The 22,014-nt window shown below is 36.5% G+C and overlaps 1 protein-coding gene across 2 annotated transcripts in view; it reads right to left on the bottom strand.

Moving 5' to 3' along the window:
• Positions 1-2,415: 2,415 nt before the first annotated feature.
• Positions 2,416-22,014, bottom strand: part of ITGB1 (integrin subunit beta 1) — a 44,867-nt gene continuing 25,268 nt past the window's right edge. Inside the window, exons 5-17 of one of the 2 annotated variants that reach the window (XM_080811555.1) lie at positions 21,778-21,948; positions 21,022-21,260; positions 18,568-18,723; positions 17,659-17,754; positions 17,260-17,349; positions 15,426-15,566; positions 15,058-15,257; positions 13,234-13,472; positions 12,789-13,011; positions 11,929-12,161; positions 10,047-10,213; positions 9,023-9,103; positions 2,416-3,642 (exon numbers count right to left, since the gene is read on the bottom strand). In XM_080811555.1, coding sequence (XP_080667681.1) covers positions 9,029-9,103; positions 10,047-10,213; positions 11,929-12,161; positions 12,789-13,011; positions 13,234-13,472; positions 15,058-15,257; positions 15,426-15,566; positions 17,260-17,349; positions 17,659-17,754; positions 18,568-18,723; positions 21,022-21,260; positions 21,778-21,948 — 2,030 coding nt within the window. In that variant the 3' untranslated portion in view covers positions 2,416-3,642; positions 9,023-9,028. The remainder of the gene's footprint in view (positions 3,643-9,022; positions 9,104-10,046; positions 10,214-11,928; positions 12,162-12,788; positions 13,012-13,233; positions 13,473-15,057; positions 15,258-15,425; positions 15,567-17,259; positions 17,350-17,658; positions 17,755-18,567; positions 18,724-21,021; positions 21,261-21,777; positions 21,949-22,014) is intronic. The other variant, XM_080811556.1, reaches the window with a different exon arrangement.

Raw genomic sequence — 22,014 nt, 5'->3', positions numbered from 1 at the left:
GGCTTTAGCTCCTAGATTACTGATCCATTATGAGATAGTTTTTGTACATGGTGTGAGGCGGAGACCTAGTAAATCTAGGGATAAGACAGAAACATAAAGTACAAGGGACATGCAGAAAAGCTCGAGGATCTGAAAGTGGAGTTAAAATGGGGACACTGAGACAGTACATTTTAAATGGTTGCTGAGAGGCCACTTAGCTATTGAAGGAGACCCAGATGCTGATTATCTCCCAGGAATAATCTTGGTCAGCAAGCAATATTAATATAACATTGCTACCAGTAAGTAAATTCAGGAACATATCAAATACTACACATAAAATGAAGGCAACTCTGTCTTCTATAAATTATTATAATAAAGATGGGTTAAATAATGGAATTTAAATATTCTGAATAGTGTTTTCACTGTGATTCATAATTTACTCTGCTTAATATACCAGTCTATTTTAGAATTAGTCTCAATAATAAACCCAGAGTAAGTAAAAAATCCAATAAAATTATATGAAATGTCACTAGTAACCTTTTATGGGAACTCTATACCCTTGAAAAATTCACAGAAGATAAACCCAATGAACACTTAGAGATATTATGGAAGGAAATGAACATAAGCATTGTCTTTATCACAGGCTTACGGGAGTATTTGTTTCATGTGTCCTCCTAGCATTTTTGTGCCCCAGAGGTTCTAGTTGAGAAGATAGGTCATCCTCACTGTGGTAGAGGCTTAATGGGTTCTTCAATCTTGATCTAATCCAGCCCCTAAATCTGCTCCAACTGATCAGTCTGATCAGTCAAAAGCCACTTCTACCTATCCCTAAATTCTCAGAAGAATCCTAGAACATGAGAGAGACTCTAAAGACCCAGTCTCATGGGCTCAAAAAGCGTCCTGAAGATACTGCCTCCAAACTCCTTTGAGTCCATTAGGTCAGAAACATCCAAGGCTTCAAGGAGACAGGCAATAAACAAAAGACAAATGGCCTCCAGTCAAGGTTGTCCCTCAAATTCTAGTAGCAACAGAAGGAAAAAGGGCCAATTTCAGGTTTAAAAAGTTGACCACAGTGACTTTTTAAAGTATGATGATCTGCTCCTGTGACTCTAGGTTTTATCTGGGCATCTCTGCAACAAATGTCACTACTAACATTTGACATTCACCAAAGCATTCATTAATGATACTTACATTTTGTAAATTTTCATAACAGAGTCTGAATAAAAACAAAAAAGAACTTTTAACTATTTTTTTATTTCAGGAACTTATTTTTTAGAAAGTGTTTCATTGGAGGTCAAAATATACTGTCACTAGGAAAATAAATATTTCAGTGACAAAGTTCTATGTGACTTCAATCAGAGCTAATTTCCCATCTCTTGAAATTGTATTTTGGAATTGCAAGTTTTGCAACCTAAAATTATTCAAATGTCAACGCTCTTACAGTCAGTATGAGAAATAAACTCTATACAGTTCCACCAACTTCCAAATAAAACAATTTCCATCTTTGTAAGTTGTAATATAAAATCTAAAAATTCACCATATTTCAGCCTCAAGGACATGTATGTCAGGAAAAAAACATGTATATATACAACAGTTGCCTTTGTTCCTGTAATATTAAAAATAATTTAGTCTAAGCTAGTCTAAGCTACAATTAAGTGGAATAAGTACAAAAAAACACGTTTTTAAAAATGGGAGGATACCGCAAATGTAAAGTTGAAAATTTTAACACAGTCCTCCCCCCAAGTGTTTCTCACACTTGTATGCTCTAGGAAGAATTATGTCTTCTAATATACTTTACACAAGTATGTTTTATAGGTGTACATACTTTCTCACAAATGAACCAAAACCAAATGAAAATAAAATTTCCTTATCAGAAAAGTAACACGGACACCTATGGTGCTGTCAGTTGAGGGCTCCACTCTTGGTTTCAACTCAGGTCGTGACTCACTTGTGGGAGTGAGCCCCGGGCTTAGCCAGGAGTCTGCTTGAGACTCCTCTGCCCCTCTTGCTCTGCTCTCTCTTCCTCTCCCCTTAAATAAATAAATAAATTTTTTTTTTTAAAAAGGAAGAAAAGTAACAATCCTGTCTGGGTCTTAAACAACAATTTCCAGCTTCTAGTTACCAGTTCTAAGACACTCACAGAGTTAATCCTGCTTGATGCAGGGATGAAAGCGATCTCCCACCGCACAGTGCAGGGAGCGAGTGGCAAGGGAGAGGGTGAGGATTTATCCAATATTATTTAAAGAGCCCAGAGACAGTCTGAAAAATCTCTTTGATCACACCACTTTCCTTGTGTTGCTGGCACATCTTTTCTTTTTTTTAAGAAATATATTTTATCTTCTTAAGTGAAATTTCCATTAACCAGAAATACTTTTTGTCAGCATAAGCTATAAAAATGTCATGCACAGAAACTGACAAAACAGCAAAACATCCAACTTACATATTTTAGGCATATTTATTTAATAAATAACTTCAGTAAACAGCATGTAAAAAGTGAACTGTTAAAATTAAAAGGCACTTAACACAAGAACGTGACTAGGATGAAACAAAACGGGCAAACGGTGAGAAGGAAATATACAGTGGTCTGTTACAGCGTGGGCCGAAGGGGGGACGTGAGTAAGTGAGGACTGAGGACAACTTCACATGTTCATTAAAAAGGCAAATTTACAGCTGAAATGTCAAAGAAAAAGTACTGGTAAAAAAAAGTCTAACCCCCAAATTGCAAACAAATACATTAAATGATTAGAAGAGGTGAGGTGATAAAAAGCACCAGGCTTTAAAAGAAATACAATGAATAAAATAAATTCACCCAAAGGTCCTCAATTCAGCAAATATTTTGTAAATTAAGGCCATTATGTAAATGATGCTAAATTAAGGACTTTTTTGCAGAAAATTTCCCATTACTTTTATCCAAGGCTTGACTTTCCAAAGTGAAGGCAAAGAGTTACCAAGATTAAGTAACTCTTAAAATGGCACACAGGTTTTAAAGCTATGTTTTCCCTTCCTAACTCTCTTTCTCCCGTGGCCTCTGTAGATCAAATATTTCAAAACTATTTTACACCAGTAATTCCCAATATGCTCAACCTTTCAGATATGTCATCAGTCTTGTCTACTAGGCAAAGAGCAAAATAACAAATTTAAAACAATTCTAAACTAGCTACGTCGGACATGTACTTGGGATTCTGTAAAACTAAAACCTGACATATCTGTAAAGCGAAAAATCAACTTTAATACTTGATTAATGGAAACTCTCAGCATACTCGTTACTTTAACTACTGTCCTTTCAATCACTCTAGCAATATCACTTAATCCCCAGTAAGAGCCTGATTTCAACAGTCCAGGAGGAAAAGGTCAAAAAGGCACAAAGTGACCTTTGCTGACGAGGATAAGCATCCTGTCTCAAGTTTTTTGTCAGTCCCTGGCATTGATTATAACATTATTTTCAAAATAATAAAAACCTTTTTAAATTATACATATTGTACATTTTCAAAAACTGCACATGAGAGAAATCATAGTGCTACTGCCCTAAAGCTACCTCACTGTGACTGTGAAAATTACCACTCTGCACTCAGTGTCATCAGTCTGCACAGGCCACGCTCATTTGCCCTCGTACTTTGGATTGACAACAGTTGTCACAGCACTCTTATAAATTGGATTTTCACCCTAAAAAAAAAAAAAAAAAAAAAAAGTGAGAGAAATGATCGGTTTACTAAAATTGTGTAGTATTTTAGTATTAGTACTATTAGTAGTATTTAGTATTTAGACAATATTGAAAGTGAATGGTCATTTTTGGACATTCTTTCCATTCTTATCTGTCTAGGTATCACACTCAATTTTTTAAAAAGGCATTCATAAAAGTTTGCACAGAAATGAAACATGAAAGCTTGGCTCTTCAAGTGGAAAGGTGACCCTGTAAACTGGCATCATTTCATTCCTGAGTCCTTCCTATACAGCAGGATTAAGAATGTTCTCCACGGCAGAGATTGTGCTATTAACGCTTCTCTCCTCTTAACTATAGTTTTGAATGCCTGTCTTAAAGAAGAATTAACCCTTCTGCCATTAACTGCCAGATTCTTAACCCTTCATTGTGGGTAAGAAGGTTCTTGATAATTCCTGGGAATCCTGTACTGTCATCTCTGTGAGGGAAGCATTCTCCTGAGGCTCTTCCACCACAGCACTTACTGATAACAGACAGTCCTGCGACAAGACTGTCACAGGATTGCTGAGGGTCCTGTGCCTCCACAAGTCGTCACAAATGTGCTTAAAATGTTAACACAAATAACACCATTCTTCATGAAATAACTATTATCCTTTGGTATCACACTGGTAAAATGTTTTATCTTTATTGCAATACTAAATTGTGTTAAAGAGTACTGAAATCAAGCCCAGCGAATGACTCCAAGCCATCAATACAAGAGCTCTTTCAAGATCCAAAAATACGCAGGCACTGATGTTTTAAGCAGGCAAACAACATATACTCCCACACTACCATTTTCTTAAAAAACAAACAAACAAACAAACAAAAAAGAACAAAACCCTTACAAAATCCTTATGCTAAGTGATACATTTCAGTATCTACTATAGCATTTTCTTTCTCCCATCCTTATAAACTGAAAGTAGGCTTAAAAGCCAACTGAGAAGTATGGCCAATAATCCTCTATCAGAGGAAATTGCAGTGAGCACAAATCAATAAATGTTAAATAAAAACTTAAGGTATTAAGTTTTTAGGTAAAAATTAAGACTTTGAAAATGCTGTTTGGTTTTGTACCATAGAGCCATTTGTGGTGGCTTTTTAAAATATTTGTAGAAAGCATCTAAATAGTCATTTTTGCTTTTAAAATTTATTTATACTTCACTGTAGATTATAATTGGATATGGCTTTTATTGCTGCAATTTTTGCCCTCTAGAAGGGTACATTCTGGTGGATGACACACATGCAAATAAGTTAAGGCATTTTGATACAGTACAAAATACAACTACGTACACAATATGGGAGCAGTAAAAGAAAAAAAGGACTTAGAGAAGATTAAAGGTATTTTCAGAGAAATTGATTATAGTTAAAATATTAAAAGATAAATAGAAACACAAGGAAAATCGAAGTTCATAGGCAAAGTCAAGGTCTAGGAAAAAGAATGACACATTTGTGTAGAAATACATACAGTTTAGAAGTTTTTAAGAGTGTAAGTGTGAGTGTATGTCCTGAGGTGTGAGCAAGGGAGAAGAGACAAGAGAGAAGGACAATGCCAAATCCTAAAGATCCTGTAGGCCACACTGAAAAGACTGAATTTTATCCCATAGATAGGAAATCATTGAGGAAAAGTATAGCGTGTAAAGGTGGGTGGTCCTGAAACACACCAAATAAACTACTACCACTTCAGCTCAGCAGTTAGTCTGAGTTCCTATTAAGACAGGACACTATGTTTTAGCCTGACCCCAATCCCACCCCACAAAATACAACTTGACCAGTCATTTCAGAAACATGGAACTCAGGATCCCTTAGAGACAAACATTATATAATCCGGATGATTAAAAAAAAAAATACAGGATATCAACTTCTTATCTCTTATCCAACTGAAACTAATACATTATTATACAGACATTATAGCTGACATTTCATAACGGAGACAGGAAACTGGATCCTGGAAACTACATTCTTAGCAAGTTATATAGTACAAAGAAGTTAAACTCTCTATTTCCATCTTGCTATTCAGCATATGATGCTAAAACTAGATTCTTCCAAATTTACTGAGAAAAACAAATCATGATTTTTCTTTAAAACAATACATTAGATCTAATATTTCAACCTTAGGAATTGTAAGGGAGGTAAACTCATATACAAACCAAACCAAACAAACAAAAAAACCCAAAAATAAAAAAACCCAGAAAACAAAACAAAACAAAAAAACACCCCAATTACTGATGAGTCCAAAGTACATAAGGCAGGAACTTACCTTTGGAGAAAAGTGCCTTTTCATATACACAAATGTTTATATATTTATTATTACATCCAAACAAAAGTTTAACATGCAAGGTTAGAGGTAAAATTAAACTGTCTGTGTTAGGCATCATTTTTAAATGGAGGTAAACTAAAGTAGACCAGATTAGTTTCTATCGTTCAGAGTGCAACCCCACCCTTATCTTGAAAAAAAAAATTAAAAGCATATTTAACTCAAGAGAAAGGGGTTATATTCAGCAGTGAAGTTTTCTGGACTCAGTAAAATGTCATCTTTATGTTCACACTGGAATGACTGAGAGCAGTGGCTACAGAATCATCGCGGATTGTAACATAACATACTAGATAGACAACACACAACTGTGAGAGATTAGGAAGCTGCATTTAAATTTGCATAACAGCAAGGAAGATAGACAATTTTTTAATCCACTTTAAAAGTATAAAGTTGATAATTTGACTTTTTAAATATACCTACATAATAGTCTTATGACGTAATTACAATGTCTGTTCATTACCTGAAATATGTTAATGACATAATTCATTGACTGGTAAACGCTGGTCCCATATCAAAAAGTGTTTCACAATCAGAATTTATTTTCATTTCTTAATGCTCATTAATTTCTATTGTTTATTTCTACTTTAATTTTTTGTGAGAAAACATCTCAGAATAACCTATAGCCATTAATTTACTGGATTTCACTAATGAATAATAAAATTTTAACCAAACTTTTACTTCTTGAGTTATCCAAAAGGCTTATTTTGGCTGAAGAAGTAACATTTTAGCCAAAATTAATGATATAAATATTAAGTTTCACTATTATTCCTTCAATGTACAATTTCATGTGTAGTAAAGGTAGAAATTACACCTTTTAATAGGATACACAGAAATTTAACTCGTTTGAGAAGTAACCATATAGAATTGTCAATATTTGACTATTTTTGACCTACCAAAAAAAAAAAAAAGGAAGGAGGGAAGGAGGAAGAATGGATGGAAGGAAGGAAGGAAGGAAATTGAGCAAATCCGTTTTCTTCTAAAAATACTCCATGGAAAGGATTAAGGAAAGAGAAGAACACACCAAGTCTAGACTAATACAAAAATGTACCAGCCTGCCCATATATGAATGTGACGGTAATCTTCTGCCATCAAATTTAATTTTGCCATTGAAAAAGTCTTAAAATCTGCTTAGAAATAAAAGAAAAATCTGACAAGTAATGGTTTCCAATCGTCTTAAAAACACTAAGCAATCCTGTATTTAAAGTATACTCTCAGGGCGCCTGGGTGGCTCAGTGGGTTAAAGCCTCTGCCTTTGGCTCAGGTCATGATCCCAGGGTCCTGGGATCGAGCCCCGCATCGGGCTCTCTGCTCAGCGGGAAGCCTGCTTCTCTTCCTCTCTCTCTCTGCCTGCCTCTCTGCCTACTTGTGATCTCTGTCTGTCAAATAAATAAATAAAATCTTTAAAAAAATCAAAAATAAAAAATAAAAATTTTACTCTCAGTAAATAAGCAAAAAAAGTGTCATTAAGTGGTATGTCTGTTACAATGTCCCTCCGATGCATTAATGTTACAATGTTACTCTAAGTTACTACAAATGTTAAAAAGCTGAAATTCTCTATAAAGAATGATCTACCTCTTCTTAACCAGGTAACAGAGTCTCCTGAAGATGCGTGACTGCTGCTAATACATTGTAGTGGGTAAGAACACAGACCCTGGAGTCCAAACTGCGTGGGTCTGATTCTGAGCTCTTCCACTAATCAGTCATGTGTGAGCCTGGTCAAGTTACCTAACCCTTCTGTGCCTCCATTTTTTAATATGTGAAATTAAAAAAAAAAAAAAAAAAGTCCTTGGGAAAGCAAAGAGGAATTCTGGATCACCAGCCAGGAGAATCTGTTCTTAAATCCTCTTAAATCAGTTTTAGGGACTTACATAATTATATCAAAATATGCTAGAAGCATTTCATGAAAATTCAGATATAAGGAAATCCTGACCACTACTAATAAAAGAAAAAATAATAAATTTGTCATTCATGTAAAATGTACATTCACCAAAACAGATTACCCTAGCTCAGTGAATAGGAAAAGCAAGCCTTATTACAACTTTGAATTTTCAACTGAATTTTTATTTAAAACTGTAAATGGGGGGCACCTGGGTGGCTCAGTGGGTTAAGCCTCTGCTTTCGGCTCAGGTCATGATCCCAGGGTCCTGGGATCGAGCCCCATATCGGGCTCTTTGCTCAGCAGGGAGCCTGCTTCCCTTCCTCTCTTTGCCTGCCTCTCTGCCTACTTGTGACCTCTGTCAAATAAATAAATAAAATCTTAAAAAAAAAAAAAAACTGTAAATGGGACTTTCTCTTTAAAGTCTGTTTTTTTTTAAGTTCAATGTTAGATTTGAATATTAGAACCATTCAATAACCAGAAAAAAAAAATATATATATATATAAATGAAAGGTCTTCTGGTTTTTAATGGAATTTCAACTTAAATCAAGTACTAAAGAATCTCCAAATAGTTCTAGAACCAATGATACTGTAGTTGCATATTATACCAATGTTTCACCAGGTTACATTTATTTTTCCATTTTGCAATTTAGATTTCACTTTTACTTTTCACTATTTCACCCTGAAATCTCCATACAGTGACTCATATGTAAGGATAATGCCACCTGAAGCGCAGAAGCGTCGTGAAGATTATACGTGACAGGCTGGTATCACATAACGCAGTTCATTAGCCAGACACCCACGCCCACACAACAGAGGTTATTAACAGCTCCCCGTTAAAGATGTGACAGCTAAGCTCTGAACAGCCACGCGGCTCAATGCTGTCGAAGGGCTGGGCTCTGACCCCAGGTCGGTCTGACCACAAAGCACATCCTCTTTTTACTACAACCCAGCTGCTGCTCCTGCACCAGAAAGCTGGTTTTAAAGCCCTTTGAAACACTAACTCTAAATTAACACACACACCAAAAAAAGCCACAATATAGCCATATAAATAAAGCCAGTCTTTAAAAAAAACAGCACCAGTGATAAAGCACACACAGTGCAGTAAAAAATAATAAGAGTTCACATGCAAAGACAGAAAATGAAAAAAAATACGAACGGCAACTTAGAGACCAGCTTTACGTCCATAGTTTGGATTCTTGAAATTATTAATAGGACTCTTGTAAATCGGATTTTCTTGCTAAAGTAAAAGAAATAGTTTCTAATGATTTCATCAGAAAAAAAAAATTGACATGTATAGTGTTTAACCACTATAAGAGAATTTTCACTGTTATAAATTTTACTTTTATACTTCCAAATATCATTATTTACAAAAAAAAAAAGAAACTGCAGTAAAATGCAAATGACTAAAATTCATTTATACTTTAAAATTACTAAAGACTGCCTTCTTGTGTCAAAAGATAAATACATGAAGGCCAACATTTGGCCACCCCCACCCTTGGACTTCGTATTTCAAAATATATTATATGCTAGCACAACATTCCACTCACATATAGCTTTTAAAAATTTTTACGAAGTTAAGTTATAATTTGCAGAATGTTAAATATACCCCTTTTAAGTATAGAGTTGTACATACATACCCACAATCAAGATCATCCCAAGAAGATCCCTCATGCCCTCTCCCCCCCAACTCCAGCCTCTGGAAACCACTGATTTAGTTCTGCTCCTATAGTTCTGCCTTTCCACAATGTCATATAAGTAGAATCATAAAATGCGTAGCCTTTTGAGTCTGGCTGCTTTCGATTAAGGTTCTTCATTGGAAAGGAGAGAGAGAGAGAGAAGCTTTCCACTGATTATCTTGCTACACAGGTAACATTATTTAGAATTCTATTTTACATGAGATGAGAAAAGGCAGAAGAGCAGATTTAAGATCAAAATTAGGAAATAAAAACAATGACCACAGTATTCAGAAGATCCTTTCTTAAAATGTTTTGTTTTAAGGGGATATATTTAAGATGTTTTCTGCTTTTCACTAAATACAGGTTCTCTGAGTGATGAACTTCCGGAGAAATAAAATACTTAAAGAAGACTTTAATAATCAGTTTTAGAGTTAACAGACAAGCCTTAGAAGTGTTACATTTACTTTGTAAACCTCCTTACATTTTAGATGTTCTGCAACTTACCGTGTCCCATTTGGCATTCATTTTCTCCTTTTCGAATTTGGCAAATTCCCTTCTGTCATGAATTATCATTAAAAGCTTCCAAATCAACAGCAATGCTAGGCCAATAAGAACAATGCCAGCAACCACGCCAGCTACAATTGGAATTATGTCTGGACCAGTGGGACACTCTGTAAAATAAAAAGGAAAGAGTAAGCCCACAAGGGATGATACACGCAAAGTACAGCCCAAACTACAAAGACCTCATTAGTCTCGTATCCAAAACATATAGGAATAAAAACCCAAAATAAGTAAATGAAAAGAATTCTGAAGAATCTATAAAAAAGATTCTAGAACTAACAAGTGACTTTATAAAGCCATAGGATACATGATCAATAAATAAAAATTATATGTATTTCTACTTATTATACAGAAGTTCATTTCTACATACTGGAAATTGAAATTCAGAAAATAGTATGTTCTACAACAGCATCGAAAATCATGAAGTACTTATGTACACATCCAACAAAATATGGGCAAGATTTGCATGCAAAAATTACTAAGCACTGATGAAAGAAATCAAAGACCTGAATAAATAATGCTAAGATGTCAATTCTCCCCCAATTTGATCTACATAAACTCAATGCAATCCCAATCAAAATCCTGGCAGGAGTTTTATAGATATCAGCAAGTTAATTCTACAATGCACAAGGAAGGCAGAGAACTACAAAAGTATTCAAAAACACTCTGGAAAAGAACAAAGGTGGACATCTCATATCACCAGATTACAAGACTAACTATGAAGTAACAGTAATTGAGATAGTGTGGTATAATGGCTAAAGGTCAGATGCACAGATTAATGGAACAGAATAAATAAATAGAAATAGGCCAACATACATAAGATCATCTGATTTTTCAACAAAGGTAGAGAAGGGTCAATCCTTCCAACACATAGTGCTAGAAATGCTAGACATCCACATGCAAAAAACTGAATCTCACTCCATATACTAAGATTAACTCAAAATGAGTCATAGACCTACATGGAAAACCAGAAACTATAAACCTTCTAGAAGAAAACACAGGAGAGAAGTCCTTTTGATCCTGAGTTAGGCAAAGAGTGTTAATGTAATAGTAACAGCAAGATCCATAAAGAAAAACTTGGCAAACTGTAGTTCATCAAAATTAAAGCTTCTTTTAAAAAACACTGTTAAAAAGGTGAAAAGAGAAGGAAGCATTAACTGGTAAACAACATTTGTCAAACACATACCTGGAAATGCAGAACAATACAGTTTGGCTATTTCTTACAAAGTTCAAAAACACAGTTTGGCTATTTCTTACAAAGTTAAACATATGCTCACCATATGCTCCAAAATCCATTCCTACTACACTTCCAAAAGAAATGAAAATTTACATTTCACAAAAACCTGTATACAAATGTAGAAAGAATATACAAAAAAGTGCCTATAAAAATCCAAATAAAAAATGTTTCATCTTCTGAGAAGCTGAAAAAATTCATGTTTTACAATATCCTTTAACAAATTATCTTTCCCAGTAGTACCTAAACCTAAATCAACCTCAAACTTAAGCATCATCAATAATGATCTAAGTCCTAGTAAGTTCCTGGTTAAAAGAGTCAGGCAGTATGCTGAGTGTTTTATGTGGATTCACGCACTTGGTCTTCAAACTCTCCACTCACAACAGTTAAGACCTGCTTTCTCTTTTCCTTATTTCTTATATAGTTAACAATACTATTTTAAGCTTTGAGATTTAAACCGCCTTATCTTGAACCTAAAATAATCCAGCTGGAGGCCATCACTGGGTGTTAGGGAAAATGCCAAGAGGCCTAAGTAGTAGCAGAAAGAAGTCAAAAGAAAGAGAAAAGAATGTAAAATGATCAGATTTTTACCCGGAGTCTCTACAACATGAACGATGGCCTCATTGTTCCCATTTACTGAATATGTGAAATAGAACCAGCAGTCGTCAACATCCTTCTCCTTACAGTGGGACAGGGGATCAACCTGGCCGGGCTGTGGTAATTTGTCCCGATTTTCAACCTTGGTGATGTTGAAATGTGAACATTCCTGTGCACATGTGTCTTTCTTTTCTCCTTTATTGAAGGCTCTGCACTGAACACATTCTCTGTGAAAATACAAATTATATTAACAAAGTATTTAAAATTTAAAATGAGTATTTGCTGAAAGACTATTTCATGTGAATAAATGGAGAGGCACAGGACACTTCTAGATGGAAAAACTAAATATAAAAATGCTCGTTTCCCCAGTGAAATTACATAGTACAGTTCAAACTAAAATCCAAAAAGAGAAATAAAAAAGCAGTAAAATAAAACTAGCCTTATCAGACATTATAAATGCATAGCACAAAACCAAAGTGACTTAAACAATGTGTTGTTGATACAACAGTTCTTCAAAAGGCAAAACCTTCAATTTTGCTTAGTTTAGTCAAGAGAGAGTAATTAAACAAGTGGTAATACTAATTCACAAAGGTTACCATGTGGAGTCAACGACATAGCCAATTCGGACCCAAACGATGGCACCAACTACTCTCCTATGACACACTTAAGTATCATATAACAAACGCCAGCGACTGAGAAAGGATTTTTAAGACTCAGAGCGGGCCAACATGTGTCAGAGATTTTATTTCCAGTGTGACCGAATACCAGTACTATTCTGGTTCTAGTCTAATACCACACAGTTAGGTCAACAGACAGCAAATACCAACTGTTTCTGGCACCTGGGAAAGACTTACTTATGTTCTGCACAGACACCGAGGCAGGTCTGACACATCTCACAGGTCGGCCCTTGGAACTTGGGGTCGGTGCACTTACAGGCGCCACACTCACAGACGCCCCGGCCGTTGCAGATCTGTCCGTTCGTGGCCAGGCACGAAGTCGTGTCCAGAGAACAGTCACAGGCACTGCCAGTGTAGTTCGGGTTGCACTCGCACACGCGACACTTGCAAACACCATTTCCTGGGATTAAGATATCATTTCTCATAACAGTGGTAAAGATATCAACCACGGCACTGACTTCAAAGTCAAAATAAGCAGTAATGTAGAAGAACACGTGGCTAAGGATACACGGACCCTACAGTGCTGCCCTTTTTCTACTTATTCACCAAGCAAACTCCTAATGCTTTTTTATTGTATTAGATGGGATCACACTTTAGAACCATTTTCAGACCCTTGTCTCACCTCCACAAATTAAGCCATTGGATCTATCGCAGTTGAAATTATCACACTCGCAGAATTTTCCAGAATAAATTTCATTTGTATTATCCCTCTTCCTACAAACACACTGTCCGCAGACACACTCTCCATTGTTGCTACAGATTTCCGAACTGTTTTCTTTCCTGCAGTAAGCATCCATATCTTCACTGTTCACTTCATCCGTGCTACATTCACAATGTCTACCAACTCGGCCCTCGTTGCACCTAAAGAAAGAACCCAGAATTTCAATCACATAAAATAAAAATTTAAAATAACAAGTCATACTGTGAGAAAGATGGGGAGAGGAAACAAGACTGTGAACAGTATCTTCAAAATACAATTATATTACATGGGAGTGTTCACACCACATGTCACAGACATGTATGAAAGTGTTCATATGTGCACACGTGTGTGTGTGTGTGCACCAGTTAAGTTCACATGGGCTATATGAAAGAGACTAGGGAAAAAAAATGTCTTCAGGAAAATAACCATTTTGATCAAGATGAAAATATCATGTAGCACTGAACAGGTAAACAAAACATTTGGAAATATAGGATCAACTTACTTTAAAAGAGTATGTTAGTTCTGTTTTCAAATGATATGCTATCACATTTGGTATTATAAATGAAGCATCTCTAAATTTAAAGCAATGGTCCAATCATTAATCTAAAAAAGTACAATAAACACACCCCAAAAAGTGCACAGAAGTTAAAGAAAAACATACTGAGCATATCATTTAAAAATACACTATTTAAAAACAGGTATATCCTATGGGTCCAGACTTTCCGGACACACTGTATTTTTTGAACATCCAAGGCTTATAGACACTGGAAATATACTAATTCTGTAACTGGAGAATATGTAAAGGGGAGGAAGGCAAAATATTGTTTTTTTAAAGATTTATTTATTTTAGAGAGAGAGAGCATGGACCCAGGCCCGCAGGCTGGGGGAGGGAGCAGAGGGAGAGGGAGAAAGAGGGAATCCTTGAGCAGACTCCCCACTGAGTTTGGATCCAACGCCCCTAGGCCTCAATCCCACAACCCTGAGACCATGACTGGAGCTGAAATCAAGAGCTAGCCGCTTAACCGACTGAGCTGTCGGTTACCTTCAACGCCTAGTCATTTGGGGCTGACATTTAGATCAAAATACTCTCCCCTTCCTCCTATCTTTCAAGGAGAAAGCTATATTCAGAATCTATTCAATTTTGATTTTTAATTAAAAGGTAACCACCACAGTGTAAAAAAAAAAAAAATTAAATGATTCGATTACAGTTTTGTTAGTAGATTCCATGTTCAGAAAATAGTTTTTCTTTTTACTTTCACAAAATATATTTGTTTTTTAAAAAATTATTCCAACAATGCAGAAGTACATGCACAAGGTAAACACCCTTTACTGTTTCCTGGTTCTACTTCCCAGATAAAACCATTGGAAGTTTGATATATCTTCCTAAAACCCTTTCTGTAAATGTATTTTATATAAGCTTATTTAGCTCTAGAAAATTCAGGTTGCTATTATATGAGGGGAAAAAACCCAAAAGCTACCTTAACAATTTGTTAAATGTATGTCTTAGATGGCTATAAAATCTTTTATTTGAAAGAACATCTTCTTGACAAAAAAGAAGGCAGGGAAGAACTTTCTATAAATACCACACAAGATCCTCAAACTGATCTCATGGTGAGCAGCACTGGTTGAAACAAAGAATTTACTTGCTCTAAGTAGATTTCTTTCTGGATTTCTCAAAAGAGCCTGCCCACAACTTTCTAAACCTAATGTACCTCTCTCTGTCATTCTCCACCAACCTCAGCTCACCTGCAAGCTCCACACTCGAACGTCCCATTTCCTTCATGACACTTTGGACTGCTAGGGATGCCTTCACTTTGGCATTCACATTCACAGATGAACTCAAGAATAACTTCTACTTCTTCAGTAAAGCCTAGAGGCTTAATTTTAATGGTTTCAGAATTCTTATTTGGACATTTATTTGAAGTTATGCTAATTTCAAATTGAACCTTGAAGGAAAAAAACAATTAAATTAACCACTAACTAGGCAATTTAAATCTGCTAAAAAATATTTCAAAAAGCTCATTTCTTTTACTGTTTCTTAAATTATTAACTAGATTTGCTTATAAACACGCAATTTTTTTTCTTTTCTTCAGAAAAATGCTTATATAACTTACTTCATCTCCAATGGAAATATTGGAACATTTTCTTCCATTCTCCCCAGTGCCGTTCACCCCATTCTTACAGTAAGATTTGTAATTTATTGTTACTCCTTCTGGCAACTTGCTATTTTCCAAAATGACTTCTGAGGATAGGGACTGAAAGAAAGACAACAAAATGCTACTATAAAGTATACTGAATGCATAAAACCGATAGGCAAAATGAACTACTAAGAAATGTTATTATTTAAATAAAAGATTTGGAGCCAAATCCTGAATGACCAGAAAACACAAGACCACAGAGAAACAGGCTCAAATCAGAATTCTTCAAAATACTGTACATGATTAAAAAGTAAGATGGAGGGCTTGGGTGGCTCAATCTTAACTCGAAGGCTCAGACCCTTAACTGTAAGCATCTGCCTTCGGCTCAGGTCATGATCTCAGGGTCCTGGGATCAAGCCCTGCATCGGGCTTCCTGCTCAGCGAGGAGTCTGCTTCTCCCTCTCCTTCAGCCCCTCACCACTGCTCGTGCTCTCTTGCTCTTAAATAAAATCTTTGAAAAAGGGAATATTTGTGCTTTAATTACTGCTGATCATACAGAAGTCTTGATATTAAATATGAGGAGTCCTAAGAACTCAGAACATATTGCCCCATTGGCAATATGGCTCTCCTCTGGCCCTACCACTTCTAGCCAACTAAGGACACAGGTAAACAACTGACTATATAGTCTAGGAACAATCTGTTTAGTAGCCATTACAGACCAGGCTCCCCAACCCCCAGCCAAAAAAAGAAACTACACACACAAAATAACAACAACAACAAAATTCACACAAACAAACCCAAAACCCCAAGTACAAAGGATTCAAGCCAGTGCATTTTTTTTAAGAATATCAGATAGCTCAAGACAAATGGAAAAGGGTTAGCAGCAAGCTGTCTCTTGTTCACACACCTACATGCATGTGAGTTAGGAAAATATTACAACATTCTGTTGAGATGGAGAACAACTATAGGGAAGACATGGAACAACTGAGAGTCTTGAAAATCTTTGTAATAAAAAACCCTCTCTGAGTAGGATCTCTTTGAGTAGGGTCTTTCCAAAACATTTTGGGAAACCATCCTCAGCATAAGGTAAAAAGTATCTAAAATTCAACCTGTCAAAAGGTTGAGGGGTAGACACATAATGGGTACAATATTACAAATGTCTTCTGACTACTTAAAATGATTATTCACCAATGCTTAACAAGAATCACTAAATGTACTCTGGATTAGAGCTCTAGACAATTCAACTTCCTTCCGTGTGTGGGGGAAGAAAAAAATCTTATCAATCTTTCTAAAATTGCCAAGTCACATATATGTATATATATTTAGCTATGTACATATTTTATGGCAGATGTATATATGAGTGCCTCTGTATCTCTTAAGAATAGAAAACTGTTATCTCTGAATCCATGGCAAGAGAAGAACTGACAAAAAAGCTTTTCCAGAACAATTCATCAAAAGAAATGAATCTAGACTGGGGGGAGGGAGGAGGAGACGGAGGTAATCTTGTAAGTCTAAATGTAAGTTATGTTTCACTTGTTTTCCAACAAGGAAACCTACTTAATAACATCAAACAGACATTTAGAAACCTTCCCCACATGCCTTTAACGTATTTTTGCTTTGTTTAGGTTACGTACGTAATTCTGCTTCTGTAAGAGAATATAAGAGGTTTTTGCTCCAGATACACAATATGTTAGTTTTACGTTGTCCTCTGGGCTTGCTAAATCGTGTATGAAGGGACATTTACTTTCTCTGGGCAAAGTACACTCAACAGGGTATTGTTTAAAAGAGATCTTATGCAGAATGTACTTACATTGTAGGCATCAATAATCAACTGAATTACGTTGCTGGAATTTGCAGATAATGTTCCTACTGCTGACTTAGGGATCAAATTTTTCAGTTCCTGAAATTAAAAGATAAAACCTGTGAATACAAACACTATTCATTCAACCTATGAGCACTGACTGAATATGTAAAATACATTCAGAAGTGCTTGTAGCACCCTAGACAGTCTCTAAATAACTTAAGGAGTCAAACCTGAAAAAAACTAGTCTTAGATGTAATTAAAAATAGAAGGCACTACTATAAAATCCAGTCTGTCTGGCTAGTAACACTTTCCCATATTTCAATCAGACATATATTTTGCTTCTAATGACTAGACACGAGGGCTCTAGAAATTGGTTCCTCTTTTTATCCACACACATATACTTACCTTGTAAACAGGCTGAAATTCTTCTGTAACTGCAAAAATTGTCTGAATGTTATTTTCACTTAGTTTCTGGACAAGGTGAGCAATTGAAGGATAATCCTACAAAATTAAAATTTAGTATGTAATTACATCCAATGTATTCCAGTTTTTCAATACCTTTTCAAAATGATGATTTGCATATTTAACTGCATTGCTTACACAAGCCTGCTTGAAATAACACAAATAATTGCTGAAGTGGGAGGTGTGTACATGTGGGTTTCTAATCTTCATATATATATATCTATATATATACACACACATATATATACACATATATATACACACACACACACATATATATACACACACACACCTATATATATATAAACTTCCACAATAAAAAGGTTTTAAAAAGCAAGATTTATGTTTATTAAATGTTAGAACAATGAAATTAAAGAACTGCCAATAACTATAGGTTATATCATGAATCACCAAAATTCACCAGGTTTAGATTTCTTCTAGAATTTGAATAATTTGCCAATCTTTGTTTTCGGTAAAAGCAGGGTGCCTACTTCCAAAAATCTTAATAAATAAGATGAGGAGTACTGGACTATACAAAACATCTGTATGGAAATAGTACCAAATTTGCTACGAAATGATGTGTGCAGGGGAGAAGACACATAGCGATGGGCGGAGGCACGGAGTGAGAGTGTCCAAGCAGCTGCTTTCACCAAATGAGGCCCTTGTCTACGCAGCAGGAAACAAGCACAAAACCACATCTTCAGACATAGACACTAGCTTCCTTGCACATTAGGTTAGGGCCTGTACTTACCAAAATAACAAATCCACAAGCCAGTCGCCCACACTATTCTTAGTATTAAACACCAAAATCCCACATAAATCCATTTAATATGTAAGGAATTCAGCACTCACATAATAATGGCTCATTGTGTACATATCATTTTCCAGGTGACACTGTCCATCATTTGGTAAAACAATGCCACCAAGTTTGCCATCTCCGGCAAAGTGAAACCCAGCATCTGTGGAAAACACCAGCAGCCGTGTAACATTCCTCCAGCCGATCAAGGACTTGGAAAAAAAAAGATTTCAGTTTATAAATCCTATCCACAATCACTGTGCATGAAGCTGTCATCTTCACATAGGCTCCCACTGCACTCTTAACCTCATTCTAGTCCTTCCCCATAGCCTGTCTTTTTGCGGTGCTAACATTCGTACTGATACCTGCACAGAGCCCATGGCAGAGGGCTCCCCCATCCCCCAGGAAAATTGTGTCTTGCCTGGTTGTCCATTTCTCTCAGCTCTTTTTAAAAAACTGTATCTTTTAAAATCAATGTCTCCCTCCCCGAGCAGAGGGTAAGCTCACTGCATGTCTGGCTCTGCTCACCATCGTACCTCCAGGAGCCAGCACAGTGCTCGACACACAGCAGGTGTTTAATGGGTGCATAAAAATGTCTCAGCCCATTCCATACTTCACCCTACTGCTACTCTCACGTTCCCATCCATCCTTCACCCTGCTTTTAGCTTCAAAAGTATATACCTCCTTTATCAAGCCTCCACATTAGGCCTTCTTTTTTTTAACTACAGAAGAAATGATCTTCTCCCAAGACCTGCCCTGCTTAATTCCACCCACCATGCCTCATCGGTACTATTTATTCGTACTTTATTCTCCTCCTCATTCAACAAAGGATTTAAAGTAGCAATAAAGGGGCACCATGCTGGCTCAGCTGGTGGAACATGTGACTCCTGATGTAGGGGTTGTAAGCCCCACTCTGGGTGTTGAAATTGCTTAAAAAATAAAATCTTAAAAAAAAAAACAAAGTAGCAAAAAAATCCTTTTCTCTCTATGGTAAATTTGTAATTATATTTGTCTAAATTTACTCAATACATCTGTGTATAGCCCCATAATACTGTAAACTCCCTGAAGGCAAGAATGGAGGGCGCTGATGCCGGCGATCCAAGCATTAGGACGCTGCATCTAGAGAAGCAGGCGGAACGGCTGCTCTCAGTTAGCATGGTAAACACGGAAGGACAGAAGCGGCCGTGGGTGCTATGGCTTGTTTTAATCCCACAGACTGAGGCACAGATGGAGGCAGCCCAGAGAATGTTCTCTCCACACTGAGCTGCTAACAGGATCATGAATCAATAGTTCCAAGAGAAGGGTGGCAGGCTAGGCACTACCTGGAATATTAGTCTTTCTTCCCCATTAAAAGCAGAGGCTACCCTTTGACAACTGTCCCAGGGAGAAATCGAAAGTAACTAATATAGTACTTAATATTTGCTGAGAGCTTCCTGGCACTCTATATGCATTACCGTATTTAAGCTTCCTAACAGTCCTATCGGGTCTATCTATAACTATCCCTTCTCATGGAGAAGGAAACCGCCCTCCAGTGGGACTAACTACATTGTCCAGACTTGGCGGCAATGGGACAATGTGAAAGTGTCCTAACAGTCTAAAAACGGTTCTCTGAACCACTACAACCGTATTGTTAAACCACATCATTATCTTGGATGTAGCTGCACCTTAGCAAAAACTGGTTGAGGAATAATCATTAAAAAGCACTTGGAATCAGGGAAGGTCTTCTAGGGAACAGGGATACCACAAGGAAAAAAAAGGGGGGGAATGAGACAGAAGTAGGTACTTAAGACAAACCTTATTTACCTCACAGCGCTCTCTAGTTTCAGCTGCAGCTGTGTCATGAAAACGTCACCTCAAAATCTTCAGCTGCTAAATGTGTCATAAAATACTACCACTAGTCTAATGGAGATGAACATGCCACTACTAAAAATCTTCCAATTAAAATGATTACTAAGCTACGACTTCTCAAAATCTAGTTCTCATATAGCTTACAGAGAAAGACGCAAAAAGTTCCTGCTTTTCGAGTCACTAAGACACAGGAAGACATCCTTCAGAGGTGACAGGCAGAGCAGAGCCCATCGAAAGGAAATGGCACCTGAGACGCTGTTCTAGCTGGGCTCTCTCGGTGCTCCTGGTCACAGCTCGGCCAAGCACAGCTCCACCTCTGGCACAAGCCGGAGTCAGGACACCTGAGCCTCTTCTAAAAACCTAGAACACCAGCCAAAGTACAACTATACTGCCCCACTGTTTCAAATGGTCAGCATGCTGGCTTTTAAGATCCTGTATAAATGAAGTAGCTGCCCAGTTGATATAGGGGACATAATGATTAAATAAGCTTTTACAAAGCATCTGTGTAGCTGGAAGGAATTTAAGGGATCAAATTCTGTACCCCTCTGGGATCATGAAGCATGATTTGGTAAGCAGGTAAGTTTTTCTGTCCTCACTGATAGTAAAATCACACTTAAAATTCACACAAGTAATGTCCCTTTGTAGGAAACGAATGCACTTACTCCACAAACCGCAACTTGCATGATGGCATCAAAGCCACCTTCGGGAGAATCCAAATTTCCAGATATGTGCTGTTTACCAACAAGTTCATTAAATACTTCCCCTTTATCAGTAAGACTGAGCACATTTTTGTAGCTAAATGGGCTGGTGCAGTTCTGTTCACTTGTGCAAGGGTTCCTCAGCTTGGCTGGTGTTGTACTAATATAAGGCATCACGGTTTTCTCCACAAATGAGCCAAATCCTGTGAAGGAAAAATGCATATAGAGAGATGGACAGATGGATGGGCAAACTTGTATTAAAAAGAATTAAGTTATGTTATCATATGTACGCCAATCTTTCATAAGAAATAAGATTTTAATAATAAAGTTTGGAAAGGAGATCATTATAATATGAAAAATCCAGGGGTGAAGAGAGATTAGGCTGTACAGACAGGTGAGGTCATATTAATTAGTAATGAAACAGAACTGGAATACTCAACATGCTTAAAAAGTAATTCAACAAATGAATGAATACACTCCTATGAAAACAAGCATGCATTTCATTTCTACGTGATATAATCTGTGTTAAGTAATATGACAGCATAAAGTAAAAGAGGAACAAGGAGGCACAAAAATTACTAGATATGTGACAGGAATATCAGTTTCCCCTCAGAAAGAAAAGGCTAAAAACTGGCCTATTTATTTCACAAGTATACAGTGAAGAACAAAACCACCAGGACTTATACAAATGAAAATTATGAATTTTCCCAATAATCCTACCAATTCGGAAGTCTGAAGTAATCCTTCTCATTTCATTCATGAGATCCGTTCCGAGACTTTTAACATTCTCCAAATCATCTTTCATAGAGTAGGAGAGGTCCATAAGGTAGTAGAGATCAATAGGATAGTCTTCAGCTCTCTTAAATTTTAACGTAAATGTCTGTGGCTCCCCTAATTAAGCAGAGATTAGAGAATGAAGTTAGTTGCCAGCAATCAAAAACAAATGAGGAAAAGCAA

The sequence above is a fragment of the Martes martes genome (assembly GCF_963455335.1).
Source record: "Martes martes genome assembly, chromosome: 8".
In the NCBI taxonomy this organism is placed as follows: domain Eukaryota; kingdom Metazoa; phylum Chordata; class Mammalia; order Carnivora; family Mustelidae; genus Martes; species Martes martes.
The sequence above is the reverse complement of the archived record's forward strand: the minus strand, read 5'-3'. Positions and strand labels throughout refer to the sequence as shown.